This window comes from Mastomys coucha, unplaced genomic scaffold, assembly GCF_008632895.1.
Source record: "Mastomys coucha isolate ucsf_1 unplaced genomic scaffold, UCSF_Mcou_1 pScaffold15, whole genome shotgun sequence".
Taxonomy (NCBI): Eukaryota; Metazoa; Chordata; class Mammalia; order Rodentia; family Muridae; genus Mastomys; species Mastomys coucha.
In genome coordinates this window covers 36,508,734-36,533,468 of record NW_022196897.1, presented here as the reverse complement: position 1 = coordinate 36,533,468, position 24,735 = coordinate 36,508,734, and the positions used below count along the sequence as shown (strand labels likewise).

Below are 24,735 nucleotides of genomic sequence, written 5' to 3'. Positions count from 1 at the left end.
ATTTCCAGAGCAGCATGTTGGCACTCTGTGTCTGGATTGAGGTAGGGGGCTTTGAGGTCTAGTTTCTAGATTCATCTAGAATATTTCTTGACCATTTAGGCACATCACCAAGCTTCTTAATGTTATGTACTAATTGTGAATATTAGGCTTGCCTTGCAAATTGATATTCAAAAGGTAAGAGATACTTGCACACACTTCAATATAGAATATTCAGAAGCATTCATGGAAAGGTAAAAACACATAGCCTTAATAATTTAGTATTTTTTTTATATAATCACACAATCTTTGCCTCCAACTTCTATAACTGAACTGAATGCTTAAAAACGTGAATACAGAAATCACATATAGGCTTGCAAACCAGTATCTTTAGAGTTTAAGACAGAAGCCTCTGATGGCCACACGTGTGCTGTGGCCTTCCCCACAGCATGGAAACACGTGATATAAAAAAGTATTCTGAAAATTAGTTACTAATTGAATTAAGCACAAGAGCAAGCCATTTCTTAATGTCTTTGTGTTGTCTTTCTGATTTATACATAAAAGACGGGGCAAGGCACTGGAGTGAGAAGTCACACATGAATAGGCTTTGCTGGGAGAGTAGAGTTAGACCATGCTTCCATCAGTATGCCACTGTACCATCATGCCATGCAAGACTCAAAGAGCTGACCTCGTCCTGCTTCAGGTCTACAGAAACATCACCCACAGGGACCTGATCCTGTGTCAGTTAGAAAGGTCACCAAATACAATTCACATATTTAGGAAATTCTCTTGATATTCTGAACAGCTCATCTGCACTGACAGAAACATTCTAATCATGCGTGCTATACCAGACTCCAAAGAAAGAAGGCAAAAAGAACTGGCTTTTTATCTAAATGTATATAAAAATTTTACATTTGTGGATTGTCACATGACTTAATGTGCTATGCTGGGCGGTGGTGGCGCACGCCTTTAATCCCAGCACTTGGGAGGCAGAGGCAGGCGGATTTCTGAGTTCGAGGCCAGCCTGGTCTCCAGAGTGAGTTCCAGGACAGCCAGGGCTATACAGAGAAACCCTGTCTTGAAAAAAAAAAAAAAAAAAAAAAAAGAAAAGGAAATCAGTAATTCTGGAGACTAAACATTTTAGATAAACTTATGTAGCTGAGAAGGTGATATTTCAGGATCAGAGAAACCTGAGTTCCAATCCTGGTTAAGTTAGAAGATTTTGGTTAGTGAGGTTGTCTGAGGTTCAAGATTCTCATATGTTAAATGAAGACAACACTTTATACTATGGGCATCTATATAGGCCATAAATAATGACTGGACCACTTGGCACACAATAGGTATTCCATGATAGCTATCTGCAGCATTTTACAAATAAAATATGGTAGCACATATTTTTAATCCCAGAACTCAGAAGGTCAAGACAGGAAGATCATGAGTTTGAGTTCAGCATGAGCTATGTACCTTAACTCAAAATAATAGAAAAAGACCAAAAGGTACATTTCTCTACTCTTATAAAGAAAGCTATACTGTCCTTTGGTGCTTCATTCTGAATGTCCAACATCACTGATCAATGAGTATTAATGAAAGAACAAATACCAGTGTAAACAGGTATTTATGCTTATCAATTATGATAGTACATTCAGTTGACATAACTCATTTCATAACAAAAAAAATTATGGCGTAAAAATCCTTTTTGGATTTACCTTACCAAAAGAGTTCATCAGTAAATCAACCCATATTCATAACCAGCTGATCTCTATACAATAATTAGCATTTAATTTTATTAGGTCTAGTATTTTCAAAATTTTAACTAACCTAGAATTTTACTACGTGTACACTTCATGTTAGCCTACACATGCTCAGCCATATGCACCACACTGCTCAACATTTGTTATTAGTCTTTTAGGTATTCTTATACTAATAAACTTTTAGCCATGTGCCTTGATACCCTAGTATCAACTTAGGTTATATGTTTATATTGATAAATGAGACAAGAAAATGACCAAGGCTATATAAAATAGGTCTAAACTTGACAATCAGAAGAAACAAGAATATAAATAAATGCCTTTCCCATAATAGAAAAATAGAAATACATCATTATTGAAACACATACATTTGCACATATGAACGTAGACCTGACATGAAGCAAACTATAAGGAGTATAGAAACTGAGTAATAAATGAGACTAACAATGCTTTATCAAGAAGACTGAAGGCATGCTCAATAAATATAGTACATCTTAAAACACTTACGGACTTTTAATTTCTAAGTGCATATATTAAACTTTTATTTGTACAGTATTAGCTAAAATAACATGAGTCAGAAGAATTTGGAAGCCCATTATGCACCTTTAAACACAAAGTTTCACGAGGGTCCTTATGCTAAGAATATTAAGAAGGCACTAGTCGTTTCAAATAATTTTAAGCCTGCATTCTTTTTTTTTTTTTTAAACACAAGAGATCGTTGTGCAGTTCTTCATAGAATATTGACATCCAAACAACACAGAACACAAACGGTGAAAGATGGCAGTGTAAGGTGGCAACATCAGGAAAGAAAATACTTGACTTTACCTTTAACAAACATGTGGATGGTAACCCTTCCTGCACAGTGGCATATGCAGCCTATACACACCTACACAGTAACATATTAGGAGATGTGTCAGCAGTCTTCTCATCAGGACTAAGGATCTGGTTTTTATTTTGTGGTGCTGGGATTGACCTCAGGGTCTTGTGTATGCCAGACAAAGGCTCTCCTGTAGAGCTAACCCCAACATCAGAGGGTTTAGTTTTAAAATCCTGCTCATTTTAAATATGAATGCTAGTGTCCCTGCTCTCCTCTTTTATTTCCTCCTTGTCGTTTCCTACAAGTCTGAAATTGTTAGTGTTACAATTGTTAGTATTTTCTCTGTTTCTATGATCAACTTTTCTGTTGCTTCAATGATTTACCTCTCTAGTGTTCCAGGATAGTTTTTGTAATGATTTCTAAAGATTTTATTGTACAGTTTTTCTAATGTGTTATTTTTGTATAAACTTGTATCCAAATGGTGCATGAAGATTTATAATAATTTGGGTCCAAAACCTTAATATGGATGTTAAAAATATAGTTCAGCTCTATGAAAAACTTTAAAGCAATTCCATGATAAAAAATTCTGGAAATCAGGTTTTCAAGCCTCATTTTATTAGAAAATTTAAATTATTGTTTTTTTAAAAAAGGAAGTAGCCAATATCCATGTTTTAATTTTCTTGAACAAATAGTAAAGGACAGCAAACTAGGGTAAGAAACACATTAGAAGACAGTCTCCTCCTTCACACAGCCTCTGGTGAGCCTTCCCTACCCAGGGACCTATTTCACACAGCCTCTGGTGAGCCTTCCCTACCCAGGGACCTATTTCACACAGCCTCTGGTGAGCCTTCCCTACCCAGGGACCTATTTCTGTTGAGCAGCAAGGAAAAGGAAATCCATTTCTTTTGGCCTTCCTGGATTTTCCAAGATGAGCTTCATTTACCTGTGTACAAACCAAAGCTAGATAAACAACTTCCATATTGGCGAAAACCAAGGACACATCTCATGAACCAGGACACCTTGCCTTTGGCAGCTTCCTTTGCAGTGTACAGTCCAATGGTTATGAAATCAATTGAAAGTCAAACAATATTCAAAATGACACAGATGGACAACAAATAACAAGAACACACGGAATCCCCTTAGTTGGTATTCTTTCTAAAAGACAAGTCCCTATCATTCTGTAAATAAAATTATAAATACTAAAGCAATGAAGAGAATTTTCACAATGGGGAAAGGAACATCTCTTATCATAATAAATATTTTGGTACAAAAATTTAAAAACTGTAGAAAACTTTAGTACCTTTGGGTACTTTTTTCTAATAAAATCATACCTGCTTCAGAACTTGTTTGATTATAGCTGCTAACAATGCTGTTTGGTATCACTGGAGTGGAGGACGTTGACAGTCTTGGCTGAGGTGGATTTGGATGTAATGAGTTTCCTAAAGCCATGCCCGACTGACTGAGCATCCCACAGTTCCCGCTAGCCTGAATCTGATTTATTAAACCTGCAAGATGATGGTTGGGAACTGGACTGTTACTGTGAACAAAGTTAGTGTTTGCATTGTGGCAGTGCACGGCTTCCCCTCTTAAAGGTATGCTCTGTGTCAGTGAATTCTGAAGAACAGTGGCATTCATATTAGGATCTGGAAAATGCAGCTGGTTAGCAGAGCAAGGCAAAGCAGTATTTGATCCCCCACAACCCGGGGTACTATTGCTACTCAAGTGAGAGCTTTGACAACTCATAGACTGTAGTAACTGAGACATTGAACTGATGGGAAATGACCCCTGCCCATGCTTCCTTAGCAAGTCAGGTCCAGGTTTAGGAGCTGCAGAACTATCCATTTGGGACTGTCTGAGCAAACTCAACACTGTGGTGGGTGGCTGCTTTCTTTTCCGTAATGAGTCTTTTTGCTGAGACATCAACTTATCTCTTAGTGCTGCTCGACCACTTTGACCTTCACCTGTTGGGAGAAGCATGTTGGCAGTTGGAGGGAACATGGTGTTTAAAGTGCTGTGTCCTTCAGTGTTGCCGCTGCTGGCAACAGCTCCAGAGTTGTTACTGCTGCTACTGTTGTTACCAGCAAGTTTGTTTTGATTTGCTAGCTGTGCTTTGGCTGCTGCTGAGAGTAAACTACTTGCTGGAAAGGAGGCAGCATTGTGCTGGTTCAAGATCTGATTTAAAGGCATTCCCAGCAAACCAGGCTGACTCTTTACAGAACCATTTCCGGCAGGTGCAGTAGGAAAAGCTGCACTGCTTGGGGTATTGAGTACATTACTCATTCCAGCAATTAATGGGTTAGGGATATCCTTGTACTGATGATGTCCATCAGACTTGGTAGAAGGGCTTGATGGCATTGATGGCCTTGGGGAACCTATTGTTGACCTTGGTGACCTAGGTGGAACCTTTATGCTACTACAAGTGGCTTGGGGTCCTACAGGTGGCATCATGAAATTTCCATGATCTGATGATGTGGAAGATGAGCGTGATCTTTGGGGCGATGCCTCAATCCTTCCAATTCCAGTCCCCATCATGTGCACTGGGGATGTCACTGGAGAAGGGGACAGGGAGGTTGAAGCTGAATGCTGAATTCTTTGTACATGACTCCCATGATTCATATGACCAGGTTTTACAGTTGGCAAAGGGAGATTACTTGGCAAAGGAACAACAGCAGGAGGCATGCTTACATTCATCACAGGTACCTGAGAGTGGACATTTGAATGGAAACTGGTTGGATTAATGATAATAGGGTTCTGATTCACTGGTTTACTAGGAATAGGGTCAAGAATGCCAAGTGGATCTTTCTCAGATGTTAATGGCTTTTTCTGAAGAGCACAAGAAGGTGGAGGAGGGGGAGGTGGGCCTTGGGGTGGTTTGTGGTGGAACATTGCTCGTGGTATTTCCATATTAGTTGAAAAATTACACATTGGTTTTTTCATTACTGGACTCTTTGTAGTCAAGGTTGGGGAAAGAGGTATATTAGTTCTTCCAGCCATTGCACAGGATGACTGTACGGGAGAACCATGTAGCATTACTGAAGGTGGAGATAGAGGAGTCCTATTCAGGTGAATAGGGCTGGAATTGGGAGCTCCATGATAACCAGGGTTATTTCTTGTGAAGACCTCAGGGCTTCCAAGTGGGTCAGTCCGTGGAGAGATTGAGCCATCTCCATAGATCTGGGACCCTGATGATGCTGGGCTGGGCAGGCCTCCATGGCTGCCACGAAATGGAGATTTCTGTCCATGCTCAGTACTGCCCAATCTCTGGCGGGGGTAGACGGGGTGGAGCTCCTGCTGTTGGCTTCCAGGCAGGTCTTGCATGTATAGCCTTCCCATGGCATTTGACGATCCAGTCATTAACTTAAAAGGATTCTTACATTCCTGCATTACAGAATTTGTAATTCCTTCATGAGACTTGTTTCTTACTGATCTTGGAGTTGCGGCCCTTGAAGGTACTACTGGAGTTGCATCTGATGTGAAAGAGAAAAAGAATTTCGTTAGCTGTCTTAATTGTTTTGTGCTGGGAAGAGAGGAAAAGAGAAGACTGAGGAGGGCAAGACAAGGACACCTGGGTATGCAGATTTTCAAGTGAAAGCTGTAACTGTACACAGTTAAAACAATTCTGTAAGCTATATTAAACTTTGATTTAAACAAAGTATATTATTCATCCTTAACTGCTGAAAGGCTCTTAGTAACTACTTATTATCCTTGTTTACTCCTTGTCTGTTAAGAACGCATGGCTATAGCGATTAGTACAGGCTGACATTAGTGATTTTAAGATTCAGAATTTGAAAAACTAAGACTGGCAGCCCAGATGGCAGTGGCAGTGTTGCTGTTTTGCTGCATTTGAAATTTTTAAAGAACAGTCACAACAGAAAACTTGTAATCTTTGTGGCATTTTTTTCTTATGGTGCTTAAATAAATTGCTATTTGCACAAGACAATGAATTCCTCTGTAACTGTTTCGGTTACTTGACTAAAACCTCCTGAGATGCTATGGAAATAGTTTCTTATCCTAGAATTTGTCACTGTAAGGGCAAGGCTCTTAGTTTCTATGATCTGAGTATATGAGGTTTCAGTTCTTTGTTGCAGCAGCGATAACAAGAATACATGTAGTAATACAACCACAGTTAGCTTCCTGGATGGGAACTATCTGTAACTCTGTGTAATACGATTTCTTAATTTGTTCTTATTGTGAAGATAGTTTTAGCTAACCAGCTTGGGTAAGATATTACAGTTTAAGGACAGACTTCTTATGTAAAATGTAGTTGGGATGTTATAGTCTTCAGTATTGGGTTGCAATTCACTATTCCCTTTCCCATCAATTCATCTGTCCATCTTTTCGGAATCCCTTCATTTCCTTTGGAGATCAGACAGAATACAGGCAACAAAAGCAAGCTGGCTCATCATACAGAATTTTCAGCCTGTCATGTCAGAATTTTAAGGCCCTAAGAATACTTAAGTATTTTATAATGTTGTACCTTTTTAAACAAAGATGGCAAATAATAGTCATATGCTAATTTCCATTAATTTGCGTTGGCTGCTTAGAGACCTGTATTGGAAAAAATGCTGAGAGAGCTGCACTCTGTGAGAAACGTCAGAGAGTCTATGAAGGCACAGGAGTTGGAAGTGCCACCAATCATACTATGTATTTGCCATATCTATTTTGAGACTTAAAAGCATATTAGCAATTATACTTAGATTCATTTGCAATCAGAGATACACTTAAGGGGTAATTACATACTTAAAATGAATCAACTTCTACTATTTGTAAGAGAGTATACAGGTCAAATCACATAATAACTTTTAAGACAGCATTTCTCCACCATGGGCACACCGATTCTAGCATGGAGAGGAGTGAGCCTGTGTTCCCAGTTCCCAATTGGAATATGTAGACTTTCTGATTCTAGTATTCTAGGTTCTTTGAAAGAGTAATTATGTTGGGACTAAATAACATAACAGAAGACAGAAAATATACTTAACTGAGGCTAATTTTCTTGTTAAAGAGGGATCATTAAAGGTTCTTAATTAAAGGAACAATAGACTAAGATATGCAGGTCATGTTACTTGGTGGATAGTGAGAATAGAGTTAAATACAGTGGCATCACTAGCAAGACCATGGACTATATTCTGTGCTTTAATATGAGTCACCTGCTTGCATTTTTTAAATTATCAATATATTTATAAAATTATCTATACTCCCATGATTAAGATACAGATAGTAGTAGCATTTTTTATATTCAGCTAACAGAATTTATACAACAGTTGTGGTTTAGAAAGGATTTTTTTGATATCTGGGGATAAATTGTTATTATCTTTAAAATAATAGGAATGTTAAATAGACAAGAGTCAGGCTGATGTTGAATGACAGGGGTTAAAGTACAGTTAGCAAGTGTGAAATCTTGGTGCTGGTAAGGTACTGTCAAGTATATATAGGTAGAATATTTGAAAGAACAAATGGAAATGAAGTTAACTTTTATGCTAAAGGGAGTTGGATATTGTTCTGTAAGTCTGAATTTTTAATTACTTAAACTCCAGTTTATGATAACATAAAGTCAGGAAACAAAGGTTAGGTGTGAAGTTAGGTGTGTGCACTTAATTCAACAAAACAAACCTTTCTAAAAGGAGATGTGACACACATCTCATGGTATCTTCAATTTTAAGAATTGAACTTGTATGTACAAGTACAGTACAAGTCCTAGTACGTGATTCTGCTAGGGTTTTTAGAGCAATAGTGCAGACTGCAGAGGCAGGCAAATGTCAGGATACCAGAGGGTATGAGATCAGCATGTTTAAAAGCAGCATGAGCTGGAGTTGGCTCAGTGGTTAAGAACACTGGCTGCTTTTACAGACCTGGGTTGAGCTCCTAGCGCCCATATGGCACCTGACCACATCTGGAGCTCCAGTTCCAGAGATCAGATGTCCTTATCTGACATCTGCTGGCACCAGGCATGTATGTTGGTGTTTGGATATACAGGCAGCCTTAAATCTAAAAACAAGAGCATATGCAACACATGCAAAATTCATGCAAAGTGGTTAGTAGATATGCTAAAGTGGCAGGGCAATGTTAAACTTTAAATAACTTATTACTATAAAATGTAAATTTACAATGTTGGAGCCAATTTGAATTTAAGAACCTACACCTTGTTAGGAAATAAGTTCCCTGGAAGATTTGTTTTTCTTATCTACTTCAGTGGAATAATTCTTTCGATTAGTCCTTGTTCAAGGTTAGTGGGTTATTGTACAGAAGCTCTATGCTAACAGCAACTCAGTATCAATTTGCCTCTGCACTCTGGCCTGAGTCCTTTTAGTTGTGTGTATGATATGCAAATATTCTTGCATCCAGGGCTCTCATTAGTTTGGCTCCAGCTTACTTATTATTATTTAATCTCCTATACAACTCAGATTATTTTCCATGCCATCCAATAATTATGGCATACTAAATATGGCATATAATTATGGAATAAAGTTTCTATTCTTTTTATGTGTACATTATTTTTCAGAGCTAGTCTTGAGTTTTGCCATATAACCCTGGGTAATGGTTAGACATATCATGGCGATATTTTTAAGAACTTTATAGAATAGAATCAGCTGTCTATTGAATAGACACTTGGGAGCTTAGCTGTATTTGTTTTGAGTTACTGTTTCAATGTTAGATAAGTGAGAAAGACAAATCTACCCAATCTTAAGGAAGTAATGGAAGTTAATGTTAGTAACGCAGGATCAGCTGACGTTGTGTGCTGCTTGATGAAGACATGACCTCATTCACATAATCATTCCTGCCAAACCTGGCATAAATGCAATATGAGGAAACAAATATGAAATCCAAACTGAGGAACATTCTGCAAAGCTAGCACATGTGCCTCAAAAATGTCAGTGTCATGAGAGATAGACACAAATTGGGGAATTGAAGATTAAAGAAATGTAAAAGCTAATTACAGCAAGCAATCTTGGGATATATTCTAGATTCTAAAATAGGAATGAACTTTTAATGCTAGCATGGTTATTAGTAGGAAAATAAAAGGAACTTGAATCCAGGCTACAGATTAGCTTCTAGAATTTTATCAGCATCATTGGATTGTGGTGGAACAGGGGAATATCCTTTTCCACTACATACAGAGAATATTATATCCTTCTTCATCAGGGAGTTTCTGATGTTAACAAGAATATTTACATACAGCCTGGAAGATCAAACTTCATAGCACAGGGGAATTGTACAAACACCCTGCCACTATTTTGTATCTTTGCAATATTTACAAAGGAAAGTGTCAGGGGTAGTGAGGTGGTTCAGTGGGTAAGGGAACTTGCCACCAGGCCTGACAACCTCAGTTTGACCCGTGAGAGAGAACCTACTCTTGCAAGTTGCCTTCTAACCTTCACATATGCACTGTGACCATGCAGGTGCATGAATACACAAACGCACTTCAATAAACAAATGTATTAAAAATTTTAGTTAAAAAGGAAGAGGTGTGTGTGTGTGTGTGTTTTGTTGGATTGTGCCATAAAAAACTCTTGGCCAAGTGATTTGTATTTTGGTAGATGCTTAATAAATATCTATTATGACTAAAAAAAAAAAAAAGTAACATGGTTAATTTCTTTTTATTTAACTGTGATTGAAATGGACTTTCTCATGCATTATATCCTGGTTACAGTTTCCTGTAGCTCTACTCCCGTGCAGTTTCTCCCCTCCTATCTGGATCCACTCCCTATCTGGTCTCCCATTAGAAAACAGACTTCTAAGGGAAAATAATGAAATAAAACATAATAAGATAAAACAGACTTCTAATAATATTGGTAAGCTATATTTGGGACTTGATCTTATCCACTGAAATCTAGCTCTATATAAGTGCATATTTTCTATCAAACAATGCAGCCTTTATTCCTGTTAGCTTTCCTGTATGCAGATACCCAGAGTTTTAATTTGCTGGTTAGTATTGATTTTTATTATGCAACTCTATGTTAGGAATGAGAAAATTTTAAAAGCATATTTATGGTAATTTTTTTCAAAGAAAATTTGCTGTTTGTAGTCAAAATGTTAGAACACACCAAACTGTGGATGTTCAAAACAGATACTAAGAAATCCCTTGCAAGGTGATTTCTAGCTATTCTTTCTCTTGGAACGGAGTCAGGAGATCTCCTAGCCCTGCGACAGTATTACATACTTGTTCCTCCTCCAGGACTGGTGAGCACCAGAGAAGGGTGTGGGGCCTCCATGCTTTTATGAAGTGTGGCCACTGCAATGATTTTTCTTTTATGTATGCATAGCTTTGTGACATCATCATCTGCCTTAACATCTTCTGCAGTTCTCTGCTTCACAGCAGCTCCAGGATCAAAATTAAACACCTGGAAAAAAACCACAGATTCTGTTTATAGTATGTCTATGAAACATTTAGTAGAAAAACCTCTTGTTTACACAGAGAAATGCTGTGAACAGATTAAGCTACAGACAGGAATTAAGCCTTTAAGGTTCTAAATGGAAGGAAAACAACTTTACATAATTTAAAAATACTTCTGGCCAAATAAATATTTTTAGTAACAGACAATGAAAACTATACAAGTTTTATGATAGTTAATTTAATTAAAGATGGGGAAGGGTATAAAATCTAATAATGTTTATAATTTAGGTACTTCCTGATGGCGTGACAGCACAGAACAAATGGAGTACACTGTGAAAAATGTGAAAAGTCACAGCATCCCGGTCTGCTTGCTCTCCCTGATGCTTACGTTTATTGCTACATTAATATTACCTCCTTACTGATCTAAAAATCTACTGTATGTCAAAAATTCTTATTATATAAATTTCTTTTAAAAATATGGTAATGTGCAAAATGAAAAAGGTGTTTATTAATCTTTATTAATATAAGATTAATATTAATCTTAAAATTAGTACTAAGTACACATTTCAGAGAATAATTATCTATTTTTTATACCAAATAATATTTCTCTGTTTTAAGTTATATTGCTTTTTTACTTTGTAAAGCAGTAAAACTGCTTTATATTCTTATGAGAGTTGAACTTTGTGATTTTAAGAATATCTGTGGCAGATTTAGCAATACCAGCGCAAAGAATCATTACAGATTTGAGTAGTCATAGTAGTGAATGAACATATGGTACGATAAGCAAAGCTCCAATTAAATATTCAATGTGTCACCTAAGAAAATAAATCAAATTATTTTTTCACAATCTTTAAGCATTTGAAAGTGCACATAAAATAACTGAAATGAATGTAAGCTAGAAAACTAATGTAAAAGTGAGATGCCAGATGAGAAAAGCAAAAACATGAAATGAGTCAACCCAAACCCAGACTGAAAGCCTGCTGCAGTTCTACTGTATAACAGTTACCTTGGGAAGAATAAGAGGGCACTCCAAGCCACACTTGCATGTTCCGTCAGTAAGCAGGTATGTCTTAACCTGGTCCAAGCAAGATAACAAAGACCCACTGGGACTGTAAAAATAGTTTTAAAAAAAATCAGAAAGTAATTTTGACTACACATATAAATATATATGCTTTTTTAAAATAAAAAAGTAAAATTTATAGATTTACTGGCCCTTCATAAGATATTATTTTCCTAGTATGGAAAGACATTTTATTTCCAATATTATGTTAGCTACTAATTACAGAAGTTAACAGTATCTCTTTCTTTGGAATTGAAATATTTTTCAGGAAAATACATATTTTCATGGAAAATGAATCAAAGTATTTTTGAAAATTTGGGATTGAAGATGGTAAACTCCTATCCTTAGCAAAGGCCAGAAACAGGTAAGAGAGAAAGAGGAAAAGTATGTAAAAATAATGCTATTTATTTGAACCATAAAATCTGCTTTAAGCTGGTTGAGGAAAAAGTGAAATGGGAACATGCTGAGAAAGTTGTAAAGCACAAAGAAGTTGGAGACAGCTTCATCCTGTGTCTACTGCCTGTTTCTGTGGAAGCAGAGGAGCTTCCACCCACATTTCTTCCCATCCCTTCTGTGTGTATCTCTGAAGATTGGTAAGTGTGACCCAACTCAAATTCTACTGATCAGAGAGAGAGAGAGAGATTGACAGAAAGGCAAAGAGGTATTAAGTAGAGCTGACAGAAGGTGGTAAACTTTTGAAGAAATGCAGTGTTAGGGGTCACAAAGAGCTGTATAGGTCTCTAGGCTCAGGTTTTCAGCCATGAAGTCAGTAAAATAAGTAAGCATGGACTCACTTTAAGTCTATATACTAAGAAGTAAGTTGGCAATTTAGGATATTTTATTTTTAGTAGGTTGATTTTTTTTACAACATAAATGCATTCCAAAATTTATATATACTAAGAGAATATATTTTATTTGTAACTCTTTAGAAAAACCTTCCCTTAAGCCTTCTGATCAAATTCATCCAAAAAAGAAAAAAAAAAAATACCCTGTTTCCCATGCAAACCATCATGCCTGGATAGAGTCTATTCTGCCTCCATAGAAGCACAGGCAGTACTTGAAATGGGCAAGGTTAAGATGTAACTTAAGTTGTGTTCATAAAAAGTTATATAAGTGACTTTGGCACAAAGAAAAAGTCTGAAAAAAATTCTCCATTTTAGTTAAGTGATCCTTTCAGGGTGTTTTAGATGACATAAAAGAATAATAATTTCACATAGCAGACAGAGGCACAGATTCCTGTATAGGCCTGATAATCTTAATTAAAGAGTGTAACTAATATATATTATATTGTTTTACTCTCTTGAAGAATTAGTAAGTTTAATACAATGAAACTGCTCAGTATTTTACTTAAAACCAAGTGTATGGATGGCAATCTAGAGGAATTTAATTGTAAAATTTAGCCTAAAGTGAAGAATTCATAAAGTCTATTAAGAATACTCCAGACACTTTAAAAATACTTCCCTACCACTCAGTTCAGTCTTTTTCTTCAGTTGTAGCTCTTTAATTAACTTCTGGTAGTAATAATTAATGTAAAAATAGTTATGTCTAAAATCACTGATAAAGCTTACAGGATTGGTAACAGTTGGCAAACTTAACTCACATGCAGCTGGAAAATTACCTAGGGATGAGCTGTGTGCATAGCTATGTGCAGGAAGCTGTGTGTGAACAGGAGCAGCAGAAACGGGGCTAACTTCCCACAAATGTTCCACCAATAATTTAGCTGGCCTCAGCCAAACAGATCAGATCCATGCTGGCTTGACTTAACATGAAAGCATTTTAATTTTACCTTATCTGGCAAGTTCTTCTATAAGAATTCTTGGTGTTCAGATTTGATTTGGAGACGTTATGCTGACAGGACTATTAGACGTTTAAGACTAGGGAGATTCAGAAACTCATGCACAAGGTCACTGTGAATTCTTAGAGCTTAATTTGGTTTTTCGCACCTAGACTTGGCCTGACTTTTGGTAATGTGAAAAGTTTGATTTCATGAGTAGTTATCAAGACATTGGACTCACTTGGTCCAGGTTGTATGCACTTTTTTTTTTCTTTATAGAGCTTGAACAACATAAACACAAATGTCTCTGAAAATGTGCAGTGTTGTATTAGTAACAAGATATTTCTGGCAATCTAAGAACAATGGTGGCAGTAAGAATAGTTTGAGAAAATTATTTCTTTACTACAATGAACAGAGAACACCATTAATATTACAGAAAAAAGAAATGTATCTGACAAAGAAAGGAATTAAGTTTACCTCAAGAAACTTGTAACCCAAATCAATCAAAGCATATCTTAATTGCCTTCTTGAGTTATCGTTTTTTATATTTATATGGCAAAGACTATCTCATTCATTCTAAGAATATCTCATTGACATATTTGGTTTTTATTTTGTTTTTCTAAGGATGTTTCTGGTATCCCAGATTGATTTAACTCACTATGTAGCTAACGCCTGCTCTAAATCCCTGGTCTTCTCACCTCTCTCTCCTAAATTCTAAGATTACAGGTATGCACCAAATGCCTACCAAATACATGTATCTTTGTTAGAACTGAAGAATTATGTTGAAAGTTTAATCTAGGTTATAAAAACCACAATGAACCCCGTACCACCATTATAATGATGCACAGTATCTTTTAAAAATTTCTGTTTTTAAGTGTATCACAAAAATTTATGTATCCAATCTATAATTACTTATTAAAAAATCTATAAATAAATTTAGGCACAAATTACTTAATAAAGAAAGCTAAAATTTTGTTTTATTTTTAGAATTGGACTCATTATGTAGCCCTGGGTGGCCTAGAACTTGCTATGTATACCATGGTGGTCTTGAACTCAGAGAGGCACCTGCCTCTCCTTCCCAAACACTAGGGTTAAAGGAGTGGGCCACCATTCCTAGCTAGGGAGCTAAAATTTTATTAACAGCCAGCCAATTCCATTCAGTGTGTTCTCCCCCCCAAACTCCCCCCCCCTCACTCTCACATACACATTTATATAGTTGCCCAAAACATGAGCATCATGACTTTTTTGTTTTTGCTATTACAGTAAGAAAACTGATTAGAAATCTATACAGAAAAGGTACAAGTTACTTTAAATTAAGAAGTCTGACAATGAAAATAGCTAACTAGCTTCAGAAAAGCTAGATGGAGTATTCTGAAGGAGGGTGATTTTTAAAAAGAGATACTGGATCTATTTTCAGTATTTCACATTCTCCTGTGAATATAGTATTCTTGTTTATATTTCTTTTAGAAAGCTTTGCATTTTCATTATCATTATTACAGAGAAGCAGAAAGATAACTTTACACAGATGAAAGTAATACATAAAGATTTTCTTCAATAATCTAAGGGAATTGACATTACTAAATAGCAAAGAATAACAATACTTGTGTATTTCTAGCGCAGAGGTCATTTATTCAAGTCTATGTTAGGTGCTGTCAGTCAAAACATTTTGTTCCATTAAAGAGGATCTGTCTTTTACTGCCGTACTTTTGAAACAGCAGACTTGGAGGTAAGAGATAACAAGAGCTCACCTGATGTAAAGCACGCCATTATGGTCCACACGACGCTGCCAACCCACAGGAACCTGGATAGCTGGAAGACCTCCTTCCTTGTCTCCTCCGTCACACTCTTTGCCTCCATTCATTTTCTGTGTTTGCTTGGGTGCTCCAAAGATATCAGCAATAAGATGATATCCTTTTATTACAGAGCATGGTGGCCTTCAAAACTGGGCCAGCACAGCACAGTTTTCCCGGACTATGAAGTACATGGGGAAACTTGGGCTCAGTTTGGAACCAAGTCCTTGAAATCAGCCATTGTGAAAGTGTTTCCCATTATAATCTACATTAAATAAAAAAGTATTTCATTCCTAGGCATGGTCTACAAAGGCAAAACCACTCTCAACCAGGGAAAATCATAATTCACCGATGCTGGTCCCTGTCTGAAGCACAAGAGGAAGGGATGAAAAGTTTTTAGTTGTACATTTTGTCTTGAACCTTGATACTGGGCTAAAACAACTTCTACTGTCTAGAAACTGATCTGTCTTGACACCACCAGCCCAGTAATGTCTCCAGTACTGCCCGCCTTTAAAGGCCACATGCTTTAAGCTTCCACTTCATTTTCCAATGTGAATTCAAGGTGTTGCAGGCTGGTTCATCTGATGTTTTCATGACTTCAAAATTCCATTGATGTAGCCTGAAATATATGTAAATATATAAGCTGTACATTTAATATTGAAAATTGAGAAGACACATAATTTAAAAATAAACTTCTAAATGTACCCAGCCACTTTTGTGTTCTCTATCAAAATCATATGTAAAATTGAGTTTGTTTTTGAAAAGTTATCTTACAGTCTTTTAAATTGAAATAGAGTAATACCACTTTCCCTTCCCCTTCCTTCCTCCAGCTCCTCCCATACCTCCTCTCAAACACCTTCCATGGACAGCTCTTCCCGTCACTCTTAAGTAGATAGCTTCATTTTCTTTGATTAATATTGTTACATATATAATGCATATGTATATACATACACACAAACACAAATTGCTGAATTCTTTTTTGTTGTTTGTGTGTACATGGTTTCAGGGCTGACCATTCTACATTGGGCAACTAAAAAGGGGTTGGTCCCTGGGAAAGACTAATTCTAGCAAACTTGTTTTCTTCAGATTGATCCATTCATTGCAATTAAATCATGTGATTTATTTTTCACAAGCAATTTTTTAATTACTTGAAATAGATCCAAATGGTTGCTCACTCTCTCTTTCTCTAACTTGAAATAGAAATATACCCATCAACTTTCATGACCTGTCTACCAGGAAAAAACATGTTAATGAAATCACACTTTGATTATTCCTTACTGTTAAACTTAGCTATGATTAAGCTTTCTTTCCTAATCATTATGTTGTACTACATTTTTTCCTTTTTAAAGGGAACAGTAAAGGAAATAAAATTTATACATTTTCCAAATGTAAAGTTTTCTCTTACATTTGATTTATAGTCAAAATTTTCCAAAACCTCTTATATTGTGGTATACTCTCTAAACTTCTTTATTAAGTTACAAAGTGTATTTGATCAATGGTAGTATATATAGCATGCTTACACAGGTGATTTTGATAAAGCAATTAAATAAAAAAATAAGTAAATTTAAAAAGACTTGACTTAATCTTTCAACATTATAGAGAATGCGGTGTCACAGTTGGTAGAACTATGTTGTAAAGAAGTTCTTCAGTGGTCAATTTGACATGTACTATAGAGTCACATCACTGAAGCCATGAAACCACATTAAAAATGAAGAATACTGTCCTTGTATTTTAAGAATAGGACATGTGGTTCATTAACAAAAAGTTTTGGAGCTGAAGAGATAGCTCACTGGTTAAGAGCACTGACTGCTCATCCAAAGGTCCTGAGTTCAACTCCCAGCAACCACATGGTGGCTAATAGCCATCTGTAATGGGATCTGATGTCCTCTTCTGGTGTGTCTAAAGACAGTGACAGTGTACTCACATACATAAAATAAATAGATCTTAAAAAAAAACTTTCCAGCAAGAGCATTATTCAGAACTGACAGGATTCAGAGGAGGTTTTAAAGTAATTTCAAAAGAGAAATTAACATATTATTAAATAATATGTCAGTATAACCCAACAAGATAAACAGTGTTACTAGGTATATAACTAGTCAATATCCATTCTTAGACTCTACATATTTAAACTGGCCTAAAGTCATTCAGAGGTTTTTCATTAGGAAAGCAAGAGACCTTACAGTGAAGGCCACTGTAGATTTAGACATATGCCTTATGTGTGCCTTGGCCCAGACACGGGGTAAAGGTGTTGTACTGAAGCACACACTCATTTCATTGAAAAGCATGAACTGTGTTTATAGGTGTGGCAAGCAATGGTAGACAATTGGAAAGTAGCAAATTTCCCCAATATTTACTGGGAAAAATTCAGTGTGTGAAGAATAGTGAGTGCTACACTTCTTACATACATGACCCACTTTTAAAGTCAGTTTTTTTCTGTTTTTCTTTCATTACACTTTTGACTATGATTATGTTTATTTATATTTTAGTCAATACTCAAAGAGCAGTTAGTAAGTATTAAGCATTGTGCTACCTTTTAGGAATACAAAGATGTTAAGTGTTATGGTACCAATACTTGTGTCTTCTCTACCTGGAAAATTTGACCCTCTAGCTTAGTTGATGTTAGCATCAGGATGTTAGTATTTGAAAGGTTATCAGTTTCAAGGGTAGAGGTTGATGAAGAAGATTAGTGGATCTGAGAGGGACTGGCTCCACTCTGCAAAGTCACAGTGAAAAGACAGGCAGGCATCATAGAGCAGCAAGGGACCTCTCAATAGATACTGCACGTGAAGCTGCCTTGATTTTGAACTTCTCAGACTTAGGAATGGTAAGAAATACGTTTCTGTTGTTTAGAAGCCATGTAAATTTAGTAGCTTATACAGAGTGACAGAACAACTAGTGTAAGATTTTTGATTAAGGTGCTTATGTGCAAGCTTGAAGATAAAAACTAAAAATTGAGCCATAATTTCACTGTGGAATAATATCTACTGTATAACTGCATATTTCAGTTATTTGTTTCTAGAAACATTAAAGTGCACATTAAAATAGTTTACCATTGTAAACAACAATGTATCACCATTCTATTTTTGTAGTGTGTTTTGTCAGATTCCAATGTATATACATTTTAACATAGATATTTTAAATATATATATTTTAACATAGATTATACAAATATTTTATTTCATAAGTGCTATTGTTACGAGTCTCACAATGATATTGATGGTCATAATATAATAAATGTCAGGTTTTACTGAATATGATTGATAAGTAAATGTCAGTAATCTTCAGGGTAACAATGTGAGATGAATAATATTAATCTTTGTTTTTTCATTGTTTTATTACTTTTATTTTTTATATCCAGTCGTTGCCCACCTCCCAGTCTGTCCTCCTACAGTTCCTCATCCCATTCTTCTTCCCCTGTCTCAGAGAGGATGTCCCTCCCTGACCCCCTGCCAGGCTTCCCTTCTCCCTGGGTCTTCAAGTCTCTATAGGGTTAGGCTCATCTCCCACTGAGGGAGTCCTCTGCTGTATATGTGTCAGGGACCTCAGACCAGCTGTCTGGTTGGTGCCTCAATGTCTGAGAGATCTCAGGGGTCTGGATTAGTTGAGAGTGCTGGTCTTCCTATGGGGTCGCCTTCAATAAAGGACTTAGAAAACACTGCAGATCTAGTTAAGTACTATCTACAATTACCACTTCATTTCTCTTTTTAGACTCATGATCCTTATTTCTTCTCAGAGGTGATCACTATCATTATTCTGGTCTATATTTGTTTATTTTTATGTATCTACATAAGCAATATGTACATGGTTACATCTGTATTACAATTATAGACAATTCAACAGCTTTCTCTTTAGAATTTAGCATTTTTGGGAAAAATGTATTGCTTCTAAATACTTTCCATGTATTATTATATCTTTTTTTTTCTTGAAAACTTTATATATAAAATTTACTTTTTTTAATCTCTTCAGATATTTGTATTTCTTTTGTAGACATATAGACACAATCCATTTAATATTTTTATTAAAATTTAGGTGCATACTTGTGGGCACATATGCATGTGTGTGGAGGTCAGAGTACAACACCATGAAGTTGCTTTTTGTGATGGTTTGTATATGCTCGGCTGAGGGAGTGGAACAATTAGAAGGTGTGGTCTTCTTGGAGTAGGTGTGCCACTATAGGTGCAGATTATAAGACCCTCATCCTAGCTGCCTGGAAGCCCACTGGCAGCCTGCAGATGAAGATATAGAACTCTTCTGCACCAAGCCTGCCTAGATGCTACTGTGCTCCAGCCTTGATGATAATGGACTCAACCTCTGAAAACTGTAAGTGAGCCCCAATAAAATGTCCTTACAAGAGTTGCCTTGGTCATGGTGTCTGTTCACAGCAGGAAAACCCTAAGACACTTTTCCCTAGATTTTTATGTGGTCTCTAGAGATATAACTCAAGTTGCCAGGCATGCATGACAAGCTTTTACCTGATGAAAAACTCACCAGTGCCCAAACATTAAATTTTAATATATGAGCAATATTTGTTATTTGTTCTTACTATACAATCATTTATATACTGGTATAACATTTCAATGCTAGGCTATTCTGAATATTATTTGTTCTTTTGCAATTATATACATACATATATGCACGCGTGCACGCATACACACACACACACACACACACACACACACACACACACACACACACACACAAACATGAAATGATCTTTGATCCAAGCCCTATCCACTATCCTCATTTCCCCCTCACCAAATCCATTTTTCCCAATGTTCCCTTCTACTTTCATGGTTTTATTTTTATTTTTTGGTGGCCCACTGAGTTTAATTAGGATTTCTTACATGGGTAGAGTTGGAGAGCTATTTGAAGAGCTGAGCTACTGAAGAACATGATTCTTGTTCCTTGAGCCCAAATATTTTCAACTGTATAGACACTGTAGATTGTTTTTAAAGAAACTGCATTGCTTCTAGATGTTTTCCATGTATTAATGTACTTACTTGATATATAAAATTTACTTATTTTTATTTGCTGTATGAGTGTTTTGCCTATATGCATGCCACATGTGTGTAGTACCTGCAGAGGTCAGAGGAGGATGTCAGAATTGGACTTAGAGTTTTGAGCTGTCTGCCATGTGTATGCTGAAATCTACACTTTTGTTCTCCACAAGAGTAGTCAAGTGCTCTGAGCCATCTCTCCAGCTCCTCTCTTCTCAAGTATTAAATAATTACCAGTTTGCATTTTTGCCCTTGGACACTTTTGTATTGTACTAAATATTTTCCCAAAATATTACTTAAGTAATTAAGGTGGATTTTTGGAAATTTAATTACTTTCATTTATTTTGTTGATATAGCTTTTCTCCACGCTGTCATACCTATAAACAAGTTTGGTTAATGTTCCTACACATAACTATATAATCTTAATAATCTACCCAGAATTCTTTGCTAAAATACAAGTGTATATTTTGGGTCTTTCAGACATTCCTTAAATGTATAAGGAAATCCTAGGAAAGGACTTATGGTCATGCTTCTAAAATTTCTGATGCGTATACATTGCATTCTTTTGTAAAATACTAAAGTATGTTTTACTTGCTTCTAGGACTCTGGTAATCTGACCTTCTATAGAGACCGACCCATCATCTGAGATGCAGACATACATACATATATACGTATGTACATATATACATATATACATATATAAATAACTTGTAGTATAAAAACTGAACACTTTCTCTTGTTTTCCAAATTCAGCATTTTAATATTACTATGCTTCAAAAAGACCCTATATTCCACAATCTGCTTTTCTCCTTTCCCTTGGAGATCAATCTTGTTTATGTGGGTTCATGAAAATCCAGGAAAACAGTTAAAGCAGAAAAGACTGTGATATACAAGCTAACCCCTTTGTCATTAGCATTTGGGATCCAAGATTAAGTTTATGCTTCAGGCTAATCTGTATTTATTTCACAGACAGTTCTGTAATGATGAAAGTCAAATGTGTGTATTTATGTATATGCATGTTGTGAGGGAGATTGCTGTTATAATTCTACCAATGTTTTCGTTTTTTCCTGCTTCCTTTCTGTATGCAAATAAATGTATAAAAATTCGCTTTGAAGGAATTCAATATCAGTGGCTTGATTTCTTTGTTGCTCTGGATTCTTCTGACCATTCAGAACTTATGTAAGATGTTACTTCCCCCTAAAACAATAATTTATATTAAAATGGATACTCCTTTATATGTAATTAATTCACTGATATTTTGTGTTTTATGCTTACTCACAGTATTAATCTTCTTACTGACTCTCTTTTTACAGGGACATAAACACTGAGAGGAATCTTGACTCACTCTATCTTTCCTATAGTCATAATTCTGATATTAATTCCCATTGAGTGTGCATATTCTAGTCAACATGATTTTATATTCTAATTTTTATCACACTTGTTATACCTTTTAACATCACCAGTCTAAAATAAGAGATGTTTTAATGGAGGCCAATGAGTGCATGCATACTGATAAAATCTAAGCCAATGAATTTACGCATGCTGACTGAAAAAGCATTTTTGTCCTCTAGCTTTATCTTCAAGGATCTCACAACTTCTGAGTAACAACATCAGTATAGAAGACAAGGCTGCTATGAAGAACTTGTGAACTATCAGTTTTACTATGTAACATATTAATTGAATTTAATAAACTAGAAAGTGTTATTAATACAACATTCTTTTTTTCAATTTGTTTGACTTATGCTCTTGTTAACATAAGAATTAACTTAAGCCTGGGCGGTGGTGGTACATGCCTTTAATCCCAGCACTTGGGAGGCAGAGACAGACAGATTTCTGAGTCTGAGGCCACCCTGGTCCATAGAGTGAGTTCCAGGACAGGCAGGGCTAAAAAGAGAAAAAAGAAAACAGAAAAAAAAAAAAGAATAAACTTAATATGCATTATTAAATGTATTTTAAAAGTCACACTCAAAAAACTATGATTTTCTCTCCAGTGACTTTCTAAGGTGGGACCAGCCAGGATGCACAGGCTGCAGAATCGGGAGAGCAGCTGGGACAGGGTCCTTCATTCATCCATCTGCACCTAGGAGAGACAGCTGATGCACAGCCCTCTGTGAACAGGTCTTACCAGGAGAGAACTGATCTCCCAGTAGTGCTAACACGGGCTTACAAGACCCACCAGAGGAACAGCTCCAGCTAGAGACAGCAAGAACATCTAACACCAGAGATTAACAAATGGCAAAAGGCAAATGTAAGAATCTTACCAACAGAAATTAAGACTACTTGGCTTCATCAAAAACTAGTACTCCCACCACAGCAAGTCCTGGATATCCCAAAACACCAGAAAGCAAGATTTGGATCTAAAATCGTATCTCATGATGCTGATAGAGGAATTTAAAAAGGACATAAATAATTCCGTTAAAGAAATACAGGAGAACACAGGTAAACAGGCACAAGCCCTTAAAGAGGAAACACAAAAATCCCTTAAAGGAATTAAGGGACTACAGGAAAGCACAACCAAACATGTAAAGGAATTGAACAAAACAATACAGGATCTAAAAAGGGAAAGAGAAACAATTAAGAAATTACAAAGAGGGAAAACTCCGGAGATAGAAAACCTAGGAAAGGAGTCAAAGAGCCATAGATGCAAACATCTCAGGTGTAGAAGATATCATGGAAAACATTGACAGAAGACGTCAAAGAAGCTGGGCAGTAGTGGCGCAGGCCTTTAATCCCAGCACTTGGGAGGCAGACACAGGCAGATTTATGAGTTCGAGGCCAGCCTGGTCTACAGAGTGAGTTCCAGGACAGCCAGGGCTATACAGAGAAACCTTGTCTCGACAACCCCCCCCAAAAAAACCAAAACAACAACAACAACAAAACAAAAAGAAAACATCAAAGAAAACGCAAAATGCAAAAAGATCCTAACCCAAAACATAGAGGAAATTCAGGACACAATGAGAAGACCAAACTTAAGGATAATAGGGATAGAAGAGAGGGAAGACTTCTAACTTAAAGGGCCAGAAAATATCTTCGAAAAAATTATAGAAGAAAACTTACCTAACCTAAAAAAATAGATGCCCAAGACCATACAAGAAGCCTACAGAACTCCAAATAGTTTGGACCAGGAAAGAAATTCCTCCTGTCACATCATAATCAAAACACCAAATGCACAAAACAAGCAAAGAATTTTAAAAGCAGTGAGGGAAAAAGGTCAAGTAACATATAAAGGCAGACTTATGAGAATTACACCAGACTTCTTACCAGAGACTATGAAAGCCAGAAGATCCTGGGCTAATGTACTTGAAGACCTAGCCAGAGCAATTAGAAACAAAAGGAGATCATAGGGATACATATTGGAAAGGAAGAAGTCAAATTATCACTATTTGCTAATGATATGAGAATATATTTAAGAGACCCCAACAATTACACCAGAGAACTCCAAAACCTGGTAAATAACTTCAGCAAAGCAGGTGGATATAAAATTAACTCAAGCAAATCCGTAGCCTTCTTCTACACAAAGGATAAACAGGTTGAGAAACAAATAAGGGAAATATCACCCTTCTCAATAGTCACAAATAATATAAAGTACCTTGGTGTGACTCTAACTAAGCAAGTGAAAGATCTGTTTGACAAGAACTTCAAGTCTCTGAAGAAGGAAACTGAAGAATATCTCAGAAGATGGAAAGATCTCCCATGCTCGTGGATTGGCAGGATTAATATAGTAAAAATGGCCATCTTGCCAAAAGCAATCTACAGATCCAATGCAATCCCCATCAAAATTCCAACTCAATTCTTCACAGACTTAGAAAGAGCAGTTTGCAAATTCATCTGGAATAACAAAAAACCTAGGATAGTGTAAAGTATTCTCAACAATAAAAGATCCAGTGGAATGACCATCCCGGACTTTAAGCTGTACTACAGAGCAACTGTGATAAAAACTGCATAGAATTGGTACAATGACAGGTAGGTAGATCAATGGAATAGAATTGAAGACCCAGAAATGAACCCACACATCTATGGTAACTTGACCTTTGACAAAGGAGCTAAAACCATACAGTAGGGGGCTGGCGAGATGGCTCAGCGGGTAAGAGCACTGACTGCTCTTCGGAAGGTTCTGAGTTTGGATCCCAGCAACCACATAACCACCCGTAACAAGATCTGACGCCCTTTAGGGGTGCGTCTGAAGACAGCTACAGTGAATTATACAGGAGCGAGCCAGCGGGGCTGGAGCAAGCAAGGCG

The 24,735-nt window shown here is 36.4% G+C and overlaps 1 protein-coding gene across 9 annotated transcripts in view; it reads right to left on the bottom strand.

Annotated features, from left to right (window-relative positions):
• Mbd5 (methyl-CpG binding domain protein 5) overlaps positions 1–24,735 on the bottom strand; it is a 367,270-nt gene that overhangs the window by 48,173 nt on the left and 294,362 nt on the right. For 8 of the 9 annotated variants that reach the window (XM_031370166.1, XM_031370168.1, XM_031370165.1 and 5 more), the window contains 4 exons: positions 15,456–16,116; positions 11,880–11,982; positions 10,700–10,880; positions 3,873–6,008 (listed from right to left, as the gene is read on the bottom strand). In XM_031370166.1, coding sequence (XP_031226026.1) covers positions 3,873–6,008; positions 10,700–10,880; positions 11,880–11,982; positions 15,456–15,568 — 2,533 coding nt within the window. In that variant the 5' untranslated portion in view covers positions 15,569–16,116. The remainder of the gene's footprint in view (positions 1–3,872; positions 6,009–10,699; positions 10,881–11,879; positions 11,983–15,455; positions 16,117–24,735) is intronic. The other variant, XM_031370173.1, reaches the window with a different exon arrangement.